Source organism: Cinclus cinclus, chromosome 9 (genome assembly GCF_963662255.1).
Source record: "Cinclus cinclus chromosome 9, bCinCin1.1, whole genome shotgun sequence".
In the NCBI taxonomy this organism is placed as follows: Eukaryota; Metazoa; Chordata; class Aves; order Passeriformes; family Cinclidae; genus Cinclus; species Cinclus cinclus.
Genome location: NC_085054.1, coordinates 24192100 through 24205558, shown reverse-complemented (window position 1 = coordinate 24205558; position 13459 = coordinate 24192100). Strand labels below are relative to the sequence as shown.

At 40.8% G+C, this 13459-nt stretch overlaps 1 protein-coding gene across 1 annotated transcript in view; it reads left to right on the top strand.

Annotated features, from left to right (window-relative positions):
• LOC134047144 (von Willebrand factor D and EGF domain-containing protein-like) overlaps nucleotides 1–13459 on the top strand; it is a 161844-nt gene that overhangs the window by 25199 nt on the left and 123186 nt on the right. The window contains exon 2 of the mRNA XM_062498093.1: nucleotides 11032–11216. Within this exon, the coding sequence (XP_062354077.1) occupies nucleotides 11032–11216 (185 nt within the window). The remainder of the gene's footprint in view (nucleotides 1–11031; nucleotides 11217–13459) is intronic.

The following is a 13459-nucleotide window of genomic DNA, read 5'->3' as shown; positions in this document are numbered from 1 at the left end:
GAGTCCAGCGAGGAGGCAGCAGAACATTTCGGTACTAGACCTCTAGGTTTTCTTCAAGAAAATTATGTATTTTCTAAACAGAATTGAATATGCATCAGTGCAAAGAAAAATTCAAAGGGAAACAGCACTGGAAGTTGGCAAAATTAGAATGTTCTTATTTATATTGAATAGTTAACAAAATTATAGAAAAGAGAGTGGTTTCAGTGGGAGGGGATCTGACATGAAACCGCTGAGTTCTCAGGCCATTGCCCCAGCACATGGCAGTCATGGTTTGAAGTCAGAGAAAATCAGCCAGCTCCAAATTTGTCCATGAAACTCAAATCCAGCAGAAAATGTCCCCAAGTCACCCTGCTCCTCTCACCTGGTTTTTTTTTTTTTTTCGCCTTCTGCTGGGCCTGTTCTGCAGCCTGTGCTCCAAAAAGACCCAGTGCCTCTCAGAACATTTCTGCTGCTTGCCAGCAACATTTATACAACTCAGCTCATCATCAGGGCTAAAGAAGGTTAATGGGAGCCTCATTTCTGAATGCAAAAGATGAGCATTGTGGGGGATAATCTAAGAGAAGGTGTTCTTGAAGTCACCTGTGGGTAAGTGTGAAAGGTGCAAGGGCTGCAGAGCAACAGAGGCACCACCACCCCTCATGAGGTCTGTCACAGGCAAACCCCTTTTTGTTCATGGGCTGGCAGGTGAGTTATCCAAACCCCAGGGTGAAAAACATCATCACATTTCTGTGCTACCCACCACTGAGGGTACAGTGGGAGAGGCAATAAACCACTCTTGCACATGAACCACAGCTGGCTCCTGCACTATTTTCAGTTGTAGGTCCACACTGAGGACTTTAAAGTAGCATTTTGAAGTTTTAGGGGTAACTAAATCTTCTCTGAACTGGGTTAATCACAGAAAACTACTGAAATATTGCTGCCAGGACTTCCAGGCTGAGATTTAGCTATGTGTGCTTGTGCAGGGTATCAGCAGATGCCAGATAGGTCTACCCATAGAAACCCTCTGTTCTCCAACCAGCTCCTAGAATAGAATCACAGAATCACAGCATGGTTAAGGCTGGAAAAAACCTCCAAGACAATTGAGTCCAGCCTTTGGCCAAACACCATCTTTTCAACTAGATCAGAGCACTGGGTGCCTCATCCAGTCAATTCTTGAACACCTCCAGGGATGGTGACTCCACCACTTCCCTGGGAAGTCCATTCCAATGCTTAACAACCTTTTCAGTGAATAAATTTTTCTGATTTCCAACCTGAACCTCCCCTGTCGCAGCTTGAGGTTACATCCTTTTGTCATAAAACAACTCATAAAACACAACACAGAAATGACCAAAGCCTGACACTCACCAGGTTTCACATAATCAAATTTTACAAGTTTCAAAAGCAACTCAGCAATGACTGCAAATTGCTAAAGAATAAAGTAGCAAACGATAAATTGATTGCCTGCTGTTTCTTTGTGCATTAATTTGTATTATGGCTTTCCAATCTGAAATTGCTTGACTAGATTTTTGCCGATTGTTTTTATTTTTAGCTCAAATTGCAAAAGAACTGACTGAGGTAACCTGTATGCATCAAGTCTAATGAACAATTGATCAATTGCCATATTGTAGGGTTTTTCTGAACACAGCTTTCTGTCCTATCTTCTCAGGATGAAAATTACAGTTATTAGCTAATTACCAAGTAAGAATGCAAAACTGAGTCTTGTTTTGATAACAGAAAGATGGAAGAAAACCTGAAATACTGCGTGTCTGCCTGTAATCACCTTGTTTCCCTAGGGATGGAGATGCACAGATAACATTTTCAGTTGAATTATTCCCTAGCAAAAGAATTGAGATCTGGTTGCTTCCTCCTTCTGTTCAGTAATGCTAGTTTTTAAACCATGTGTTTCACTAAAAGGTATAACTTTCTTTTATAAGCTAAAAGCATGCTCTGGCTGTTATCAGGCAAGAAGGAGGTGGAAGATAGAATGAAAAGCTCAGCATGGAAATGGCTCCATGGAAATAAAAAATTGCTGGGATTCATCTCATCTGGTGAGAAGAAACTGTACTGCATTGTCAGTGTCTGAGGAGGAGAGTGGTTCCCATTGTGAATACTCCATCTGGCAATCTGATTTTCTTTTATTTTCTTTCTAAAGAAAGTGCCAGTGCTACACCTCCTGCAAGAGACGCCACATCAACCATGGTGGAAGAAATTCCCATCCCGTTCCAACCCATCCCTGAATGGAAAACCCTCACACATCACCATCAGCCATTGAGGGACAGAGTTCATTTCTGTCCTTTTCCTCTCTTCTGAGGACAGAGACCTCCCCAGCACATTTTTAAGACAGCAGAAGCATTGAAACACACAAGCCAACACTGTGATTAAAGTTAATTCAGTGTAAATGAGAAGAAATCAGTAGATTTGCCTTCTGCATGGCTGATCCTGATCAAAGCACAGCTGCCTGTAATATGCACCATATGGGGCAACAATTGTCTCCTGGTTATCCCTGTGCCACCCTAAATCCCCTGTGAAGGTGCAGATCTGTACCTGAAGCTCTGGCTGGATGGCCACAGAAAGGCGTTTGGCTTTACATATATATAATTATGGAGACATATATATAATTATGGAGATGTTTTCTCTTGTTATGGCAATTACACCCTAAAAGGTTGCACAGGTAGCAATGTGGTTAACGTGGTGAAGACTCAGCTGACACCGGCTGAGCTGCATTTTCTTTTACATAGAAAAGCAGCTTATAGCTGAAGGCCTTACAGGTTCCTGAAAGCTTGTTATTTTTATATTGATGGTCCCACTACTCTGGTAAATAAGCAGAGATCCGTGGAGCAGCCAAAGCAGAGATGAACCTAAACACAAAGGGAAAATCAGTGCCTGTTAGAACTAAATTCAACTAAATAAAAATAGCAAATATGTTTATCTGGAGGTTTTTGTGTATAGGAATGGAAAGTCTTCTTGTTTCATGGCATGAATAGGCATGATCAGACCTCTGTCAGGTGCTAAACACACAACCAGGTGTATGAGATTCCCTGGAATACCATCATGCCTCAGGGAAAATGCTGATACAGTCCTGTTTCTATGGGAGGAAGGCACGGATTTATTTTAGGTTTGAAGATGCCATGACTGTATGTACAGAACCTGTGCCTTTCGAAGGTTGAAGAAACAAACAGCGAGGATTGCTGATAAATTTGGATTTTAGAAATCTATTAGGCTTAACGTCACAATTCCACGGTTGAGAGTACACAGCTTTATCTTATCACAGTGGCCAGGCAGGTTGCTGGCTATTTCTACCTCATGACCTTTTATTTCAATATTTTTTAAATCCATCCAGAGTGCTTTAATGCATGAGAGGAACGTTTTGCATCCACAGCAGGAACTGCTATGTGCTCGAGCCTGTTTCACATCAACTCTCCAAGTTTCACACGGCAGACAGACCACAAGGGGATGAAGGACAGGGTCAAAGAAAACCTAAATTTTGGTAGGATAGTGGAGAGATCCTTCCAGGTTTGTGCAGTAGCTGGGAAGTGGTGCATGTCTGTGTACATTACTGCAGCACTGTAACAAATAAAGCCTTAGTCCAAAGGCAAGAGGGAGTCCAGCCATTCATCCTAAATGTCAGAGCCCTGACAGAAAAGCCCATTACAAACACGTGAAGGGCTGAAGCCACCGTTGTGACAGTGAATGGGATGAATAACAGCAATGAATAATAGCAAAACAATAGCAGAAAAAATTGCCTCATCACCCTGCATCCATTAGGAGCTAAATCACACCCAGGACACACACAGGACCTGGAATTTGGCAGCGCTGAGCTGCCTGCACTCACAGCCCCCTTATCTGCTCACCAGCCTCTGCTGCAGCCTGGAAGCACTGGCAGCAAGGGAGTGGTGACACTTTTCCCAACATAATATCACCCACATACAGCACTGCATTGAGGAAGTGCAGGAAAATGTGGCCAAAATTCAGCATTGTCCACGGGAGCAGTCTGGAAAAATGTGTGGCTTGTGAATGGTAATTAGCCAGTGTCCTGGCTGAGGCACAGCAACAACTCCAGCTCTCAAAGGGGCAAACCATGGAAATCAAATTTCCATCTGAATAGAGCCCAGTGGCTTCTAAAATCAAAACCTGTGAGTTTGTTTTAGCTGCTTCTATTTAGGAAAGCTACGTTTGTGACTGTATGCTCAAGTGAGATTAGGACGTAAGAAAGACCCTTTTCCTTTGATTTCACTTTTTCATTCTGAAGGATGAGAGCAAAATAGACTAATCAATAACAATAATTATAATTTTCTTTTTATTGATTGCTCAGAAGCCCTTAAAGGCATCATCATTAACTTGAGGAAATTTGAGGTTTTACATTTTGTTGTGACACAGCAATAGTAAGTGATTTCTATATTCAGATTCTCAGCCTTCTTGGCTCTAGGGCTGAGCCAGAATGAGTGAGGAGGACACTTGGTCAAATATAATAGAGCTATTGACACAGTTTGGCTTTGCTGGTTTTTTTCCAACTGGCACATTCAGTAGATGAGGCTGCGTTTTGCAAAGCAGGTGTACTGACTTCACCTGGCCTGTACCACTGCCCATTGCTTTTTATCCATGTGAAGTTTGCTGTCCTGTTTGTGTCCACCACATTATCCATGAACAATTTTCACATTGATGACAGATGTCAGACAGTGATTCTTAGAGACAGAAACATTTTAAAGCACAACACTTCTGCTGGACACTTCTGGGATCATTTACTTCAGCTGGCTACACATGCACTGTCCCTGAAAACCAAAAGTTCTTTGATCTGCTCTGTTTACAGAGCACTGAAGAAAGTGCTGTCCATCCCATCTGCTGTGACAGTTGTCCAAAATCTGCTGTGACGTGCCAGGAAGTTCCTCAGACTTCCCATAGTCTTCACAGGGACCCCTTGTTTTCACTTCTTTGGTCAGCCCCTCTTGACACCTTTTCTGGCCCCACACAAAATGCTTCTATTCCTGTCTCTGCATCTCCCTGTGTGAGCTGTATGCAGCTCATTACTCTGCAAATTATTTGGGGGATACACAAACTACAAAAAGCCTCACATAATCAATTCCTCCTTTCTAAACCACAAGTTAAAAATAGAAATGCAAGGCAAGAGATACGAGCATGAATAAATAATTGTTTGCTCTGGAACTGAGTGTTGGCCCTTGGTTTGTCAATAGTTTCTTGCTTTACTCCATAGAGGACCAGGATGACAAGTGACCTTGCTCCCAGACAAATGAAATTCAGATGCAGTATAAAGATGACACCTTCAGATTGTAGGAGGAGGGTTTTCTCCTCTGATCTGCCTATTATTCCAGACAAATAACATGTATTAAATGTCATATTCTTTTCAGCAGGTGCTCAGCCTCTTTGCTCTTCCTGGATCAAAATTTCTGTAATTGCATTCATTTTGCACAATGGTTCATTTATCTCTATCAATTTTGCCTTACAAATGTTTTGTGACTTGTTCAAGACCTGGCCATTATGAGTCTGTGGTGTTTGTACAATGAGCTTCCTTATAATTTCAGTTCAGTAGGAGGTTCCTCTGCTTCAGAAATCTCCAAAAATAGCTTTATTTGTTATCTATCATGGTTTTTAAATACAGTTATTATGTTTTATCTACCAGAAGAGCACTCATGGTTCAAGCATTTTAATGTAGTGATCACTGTCACATTCACAACAAATTTCTGCCTCTGAATATCATTAAGAATGAATTTTTTTTGTCGTCAGCAGGCAGAATAATTGAAGTAAAATCTTTAAAGTATTGGTGAAATAAGGCAGGAACTTTTAATAAACTGTCAGGTGTTCCTTAGCTACAAATATCTTATCTATTAGTAGATGTTTGTTCACCTGGAATGTGCATCCATCAAAAGGAATTTTTAAATGTCAGATTGGTTGGATTCTATTGTTATTTTGAACATATCCATTCAGAGCTTGGAAAGAATATACCTTTTCCAACATCTGCCTTTCCTTCTCTAAATAAACTCTCTTCCAATGTGTGGAAAGTCCTAATATGGGGAAGTGATGGCACTGAGATGCTGAAAGCTTCAGAAGTTCTTACCTGAGCTTTTTTTACTGAAATCCAGCCCCTGAGCATGGAAGTGCCTGATGATTTAAAAGTTTCCTTCTGTTTCTAGAACAGAATGAGAAGAAAGGGAATACACCCTTTGTCTGCAATTAATTTGGATTTGTGGTTTATTAGCCTCAGCAGTTCAGACTGATTTTTCCAAATAAAAATATTTCATAGTTTTCCCATGAAGAAAAAGTCAAACATGCTGTTCCACTGTGGACTGTAAGAAAAAAAAGCAGAAATCTGAAAATTTGTCACAGAGAGAGGGACTTCAAAAATTCACTGTATGTCATACAGGTGTCAAAAATGTGAGGACTCATACATAATTTGAATTTTTTTCATATATTGGTATGCATACATATATATACCTGCACATATTTTTGAAGGAAACTCCAGATTGTGTTCCACAATATAGGAGATGATGGCAAGAAGAAAATCTGCATGTGGGGACACATCTTTCCTGGTTACAGAGCAGTCACAGCCCATCACCAAATGCTGCTGTTGGTTAGCATTGCCTGCACCAGTCACTCACTGGCTTTTCAGTCACCCTCCACACAAAAGTTATTTTACAATTTGCCAGCTATTTCCCAAGGCTTTAGGATGCCCTTTAGATATATTGTGTGGCTTTGCCCAAAGCAAACACGCACCTCAGGCTTGTGGACTATATTTCTTCCAGGGTTTCCTGGCTGCCATCACCTATTGATATTATTTGATTTGCAGCCGCTATTCAAAGCAAACAAACAAAATCTCACAGCTTCTTAAACCTTCCTCCACATAAGCCACTGATATTTACTGGGAGCAAGAGGGACAGGTAAAGCTCTATTACACTTGTACTCACCTGTCTTTACAAATGAAAGCAAAGGTTTAGCAAGTTATTTCCTTATGATTTTTCAGGCTGCCGCTCTTAAGTTTCCTGGCTTTATCTCTGATATGGCTGATGCTTCTTCCCATAGCCATGAGCACCAGCCAGGAGGGACAGACCCTCAGCAAATGCCTGGTGGTCTCAAAGCAGCATTTTCCCCACCAGTACCTCTGCCCAAGGAGTGCACAGTTGATTCAGCTGTTTTCAGAGCATCCAGCCACCAGCCTGCTTGAAACACCAGTGGGTGTTTCAGGTATTAAATGTGTTTGTAGTGGGGGTATCCCAAAGCAGGGAGTATCCCAAAGTGATGCCCTATATTCACCTTTCCAGACTCTTGCTTGGCTGGTCATTACCACCTGGTGAAATGTTGGCCAGCACAGAACTGGATCAAGACTGTCCCCAGGACCTACTGACACAAATATCTTCCTCCAGCTGTGGTCACATCGATATTTCCTTTAGCTGAGAGCCAAATCCCCTGTCCATAGCAGCATATTCAGTTGAGATATCCACCTCCTGCTGATTTTCCATGGGATATTTCTGGATGCTTCTGCCTTATGAAGGAGGCTCCCCTCTCCCAGCAAGCCCACAGGCTGCCCCTCCTTTCCCACACATTAACAGATGACTCTCAACATCCAGGCATCAGCAGCAGCATTCCTCATGGCTTCGATGGAGACAGGCTTTTCCCCAAGGAACCTGCACCAGAGTTACTCAAATGTCACTTGCACTTAGCAGACACAGCAGGTATTATTATTTGTTTGCTTTCAGTGTCAAAAAGGAGCTACTCAGTGTCTCTTTGCCACAACTTTCTGACAAAAAACTGTTACATTAAAAAAAAATTATTTTGAGTCTAGTAAAGCAAACAAATCCTTATGCCTTAGCAACAGCTCCTTGCCTATATTGAGTTGGTGGCAGTTCAAGAAGCAGCTCTTTGCAGGAGACTAAAGCACCAGGTACATCCACATTTAATTCCAGCATCTCTGGGTAGAGAGCCACGAAATCTCATTGCAGTGTTTAATTTCTTCCTGAAGGAAAGCAGAATGGTCATAATGATGAGCTCCCTAAAAAGCCAGCTTTTTTATTATTATTTTTTTCATGGGCCCCTTAAATACAATAGTAGGAATAGACCTGGATTAAATTACATTTGTTATCTTAATAAAATAAATATTTCCTTTTTTAAGATGATCTAATCTGCATAGCCCAGAGTAGCAGTGCTTCCATACTAGACATGAATGTGGACATGAAGGCGGACAACTGGGATGTTGAGCACTTCATGAGTGTCCATAAGATTGACACCTGCACCTGAATTAGAAATGAACAGGAAGGTTTTGTCTGATTTTAATGTAGCTGCAAGCCACCATAAGGTACAAGTGGGCATCTTTCAGATGAGGAACCAACACAGCTCAGCTGTGCCTTCTTGTTGTTTTCTTTTAAATAACATTTTTATAATAAAGTCTGATTACAGAGATGCCTTTATTCATTTATTTCTGCAGAAAAGCCAGGGTAATTAACTTGCACCACAGCCTGCAATTTGCATGTTAAAGTTTACAATCAACCTGTCACAGGGCCATAATAAGCACCATTTTACAAGGGGAACTCAGTAATTGAGGGTTTGTTTTGCTCATGGCTGGCTGCAATACCTGGGTGAGGCTTTTTGTGCCACCAGGTCCGTGTGCCTGGGTCTGATCTGCATCAGGCAGGGAACAAAATCCGTCAGGTTGGCTCCAGGGGAGCTGACAGCAGATCAATTTGCCATCCTGCCTCATCAATGACAGCCTGCCAGCACAACTAAACCCAGGCACAGGTACATAAACGGTCTCTGGCAGTGAATTCAGGGTAAAATAAACCTTCAGGGATGGCTGTTTGAGCCAGGGCTCTTTTGGGACCAAACATACGGCTTTTGTCCCAAATCCTGTTAAATTTACTGGATGAACACTCCTCTCCTTAGGGACCTTGGATGTCTTCCCCATGTGCTCCTCCAAGGGGTTCCCTGGCCTTTGCCAGGCCCATCTGCAGCATTCAGCTCCTCTGGTGTTAATGTGAGAAAAACTACTGCAAACAAAACCATGCAAGGGATGAAAAATAATTAGCCATGTGTCAGTGTCTGATATATTTGCATTGTTTAGACAGAGTAGTTAATCACTGGTAAGACCACAGCATGTGGTGTGAATTTGGATTATAACTAATATATATCAAGCAGAAGGCTATTAGCTACATCTAAAGGCACTATTTGATATTATTATTATTGAGAAAGTGAATGCAGTTAATTATGTTACAATGTCCTTGCAAGATTCCTGTGGCAATACCATGCAAAGACCTGTTTGCTTTTAGATTCCTTTTCCTTTTGTTCAGACAGGAGCTGATTCAGGCAAGCAAAAGGCATCAGGAGCCAAGATTCTGTTCCCATTAACACTCCTGACGCCCTGAGTGGTACTGGAGGGGTCAGCAAGGGTCTACATTCTTTTAAGGGATTTTAAATATAGAGTAAACTTTTCCTTTTTGTAAAATAGTCGGTCTGCTGAAATGTCACCTCTTCCTTTGGGATGGGAATTAGCAAAGGAAAGTCTCCCTGTGGTCTCCAGAAAGGACTTCTGAGGGACGGAATTTGATCCCAGATTTAATTAGAGGTACAATATTTCCAAGTGTTCCCTCTCTGAAATGTCTCTTACCTATAGGAAAGAAAAGCTTAGGGCACCTTTTTTATTTAAAAAGGCAATTGTATTAATTCAGCTTAATTTTGCATTGGAATTGCAATGGCTTTGACAGTTCAGTTCCCTGAAAATTGCAATAAAGCCTCCATTACACTACATTTTGTCCCCATTTGTCTTGTATACCATTCCCTTGCCTTTGCCACAATCAAAATAATCTTTAAAAATACTGCCATAAATGGATTGACTTTGACCTTCTGAGTATCTTGTCAATAAAATAAAAAATGATAAGTGTGTTTCAGAGTGCCAGTGGCGTAATATTAAAGCAGAGCTACAATCTGAAAAGTGACATTTGAAAAATTAAGTTATGGGGAGGGGTCTTATTCTCTGTCAAGGGTGCCACATGAATAAGCTCTATTTACAGTGAAAAGAGGTGATTTTGCTAACTGCCAAGTTGTGCAATTCCTGTGATGTGGCCTCTGCCTCTTACATCATCATTAGCAATTAAAGATTACTGCAGCAAGAAACTAGCTGTGCCTTCTGTTGCTGAGGCACAGAGCAGAGCAGCTCCACCTCAGTCCCCTCCTGTGACCACTCTGCAGTGCTGGCGTGGTGAAAAGGGACCTGGCCTCATCGAGGAATAGCTCAGATAACCAAGAAAAGGCCATTTTTGCAATATGATCACCTCTTTGGAGATAAACAACTGCTAACAGAATCACCAGAAGGCTTCTTTTTATTAGGTGAGAAGAAAAGAACTGAATATTCTGAAAAAAAAGTCAAGAGATAAGAGATGCTTGAAAATAAACAGGGCATGCGAGTAAACAATCACACATCAAGGGGCAGCAGGTTTGATTCAGAGTTTGAGATGCACATGCACAAGCTCTGGTGTGTTTTGCTTTATGCCTCAAGTGAGTCTGACCTGTGGCTCCAATATTTGCAAGCCTAACTTGAGCTGATTTCTCAAAACCCTTTACTGTTGTTATTATACCTTTTTTTTATCTTTTTAACATTTCTTTTTCTGAATCTTCTCAGCACATATTTAAAATCATATGAAGTACACTTTATACTCGAGCATTAATTTGTATCATGATTAAATTGCTCATGCACGTAGTAAATTAAATTAAAACCCCACGTACTTTTAAAGGTCACAAGTCTTTGGAACCTCAAAACACCACTTGATTTCTGAGGAGGAGTGACTCAGACGTTAATCCCTAAAATTAGGCTGAAATCATGCTAAAAGGTGAAGGGGTTTGGTGCTGATTCAGATATGATGAAAATCTAGATAACTAAAATTTCATGTTACTAAACTTGCACCTTTATATAGTTAAATCTGGATTTGTTTGCCTCAAAAATTAGCCCAACCCTAAAATGAATTAGAACATAAAAGGATGTAGGATTTAAGCGGCTATTAGCAGTGGAATTAAACTGATGAACTCACTACTCATTGCCTTTTCCATCCTGCCCAGCTCCCGAGTGCTGGCCGGGCGGACACCGCGTCCTCCGCAATCCCCACAGGAGCACCAGCTTCGACTCCCTGGAGCTGCAGAGAGTGGCCAGCCAGGACCTGGTGTGTGACCACTCCTTGCCACCAGCATGGTACCGCCTCATGCTCGGCCAGCAGCCCGTGGAAATGCCCACCAGATGTGTCGAGGTCAGCAGAACCTGAGCACTGCCCCTGGGGAGCTGGGATAAGCCCTCTCGGGGAGTTTTCCTCCACATCCCTCTCTGTACTCTCCTAGACTGTGTATCCAGTGGGGATGGCTGGGTGGTAATGGGAAAACCATTTCAACGTGGTGATTGATGCTGATGCTGATGCTGATGATGATCATAACTAGTAGTAGTAGTAGGACAAGAATAATGGCAACAACAACAAAACCAACAGCAACAAAACCACCATCATCAAAACCAATAATAACACTACCATATGCAAAGGAATTAATCAGAGACCAGAATCCCTATGGAACAGCCAATATTCCACCAGGCTAGGAAATATTCCAACAAAAAAAAAAAAGAAAAAAATCAAAACAGGTGTTTTCCTGCTCTGCAGAGAGATTTTTAGCAATCCATACATGTCATCTCAAGAGGTGCTTTTTCCAAACAACTGCATGGCTTTAGGAATGGATTCTGCAACCTGATTCTTTTCCCATATAAATTATTACGAGTTAGGGATTTCTTCTGTTGATGAAATCAGAGGGGAGAAATCAAGAAAAGCAATGTTTGAAGTGATCTTTGAGGAAACTGAAGGAAAAGCTAAAGTTGAATCTTTTTCTGCATTGAATAATTTCTTACATTCTTCAGTTTCATAAGTATGCTAATGGTTTTGTGGAGCCAAAAACCCTCCACCACATAAGACTATAAAAGAGACAAAACAATAATTATCTGGTTTTATGTGTATTTAATATTTATGACAATAATGTTTAACTTGCAATCATTGTTGCCAGAGCAACTTGAGCCCCTCACTAAAATCATCGTCACCTCAAATATCCCAACTGCAAGAGGTTAGCATAATTTCAAACATAAAGGTAAACAAAATTATTCAGAAAATAATGAATTAATTACCATAATTTACTTAAAAGATTAAATGTTCAACCTAGAGTGCCAGGATGTTTGGTATCAGGTGATTCTACTCTAGCTGGAGAACCCTCTCAAAATTAGCAAAAAAATATTTTATATCCATGCAAACTGGACCTGTAAACACATCACAACTGAAGTTTGTCTTAATAATTTAACATTTAATGAAATGTTAAGAGACAGTTGTTATTTCTGTAGAATTTCTAACACTTTGAGCATATAAACTATAAATATTATTAACATTATTAAATTGGCAGGATTACTATTGAAAAATTAATTTCATGGCATCTTTGAAAATCCCAATGCACTACATAATTTTCCAGGTTGCTCTATAAGTGTACATACGTATTCTGTAATGTTATTTAATTTTTCATTATATTTCAGCAATTTTGAGTGTATAGCAATGCTCAGCTGTATGAGATTGCTTTCTAACAATGCCTTCTTTGTTTCTTTTAATCTCCTCTCTGAAGTTTTTCATTCAGGTTTGTGAAGGTATATTCATTAGTTTAGTTTCTTATCTTGTAACATAATTCTTGCCATTCGTTTCTTCATTATCCTCTGAATGACAGTAAATCTCTGCTTCGCCATGCTGATGAAGGATTACATCTGTTAGATGTCAAAACTGGAAGAATACGCTTCTTTTAGATCTTCACCTTCTAAATCTGCATCTACATTCTATCTCTTCCACCTAATTAAATCATTGTTTGATTTGGTTTTCCATTTAATTTCAGCAAAACCTCTGGAACAAAATAATTTAAATTAATAACTGTGCAGCTTCCACTCCTTAATAAGCAGTTATTATTGGACATTGCAGTCTGGCTGGAGCGAGCTGATTTTAATTAAAAAAGTCAAAGACAAAACCCTGAACAGATAGAAGAGAAAAGAGACCAAATAAATCCTGACAATATGGCTGCAGAATTAAAAAGTACATTACTCCAGCACCTTGTAAAATATATGCCTGGTGATAGCATGTTGATGCTGGCCAGATACAATTTGCTTATCAATGGATGAGATTAACTTCTTAATTCAAAGTGCTGGTAGGTAAAGATTCCTGTCACCCAACTGAGCTCAGGAGGGATTTGAGCCTCAGTGGAGATCTGGAGGTCCTGCCCAGAGTGCCCAGAAGACTGGGAGGACAAATGTCACAAGCTGGGGGACAAGAGGGAGAGGAGCTCCCACAGCCTGACTCCTCCCCACAGCCTCTCAATGCCTGTGTTCTGAATCTTGCCATGGAATAAACCTTGGCAGTAAAAATGTGTCCCTGTCTGCATGTTGTTTCACAGCTATAGGGAGTCTTATATTCAACAGAGAGGAGAACCAGCT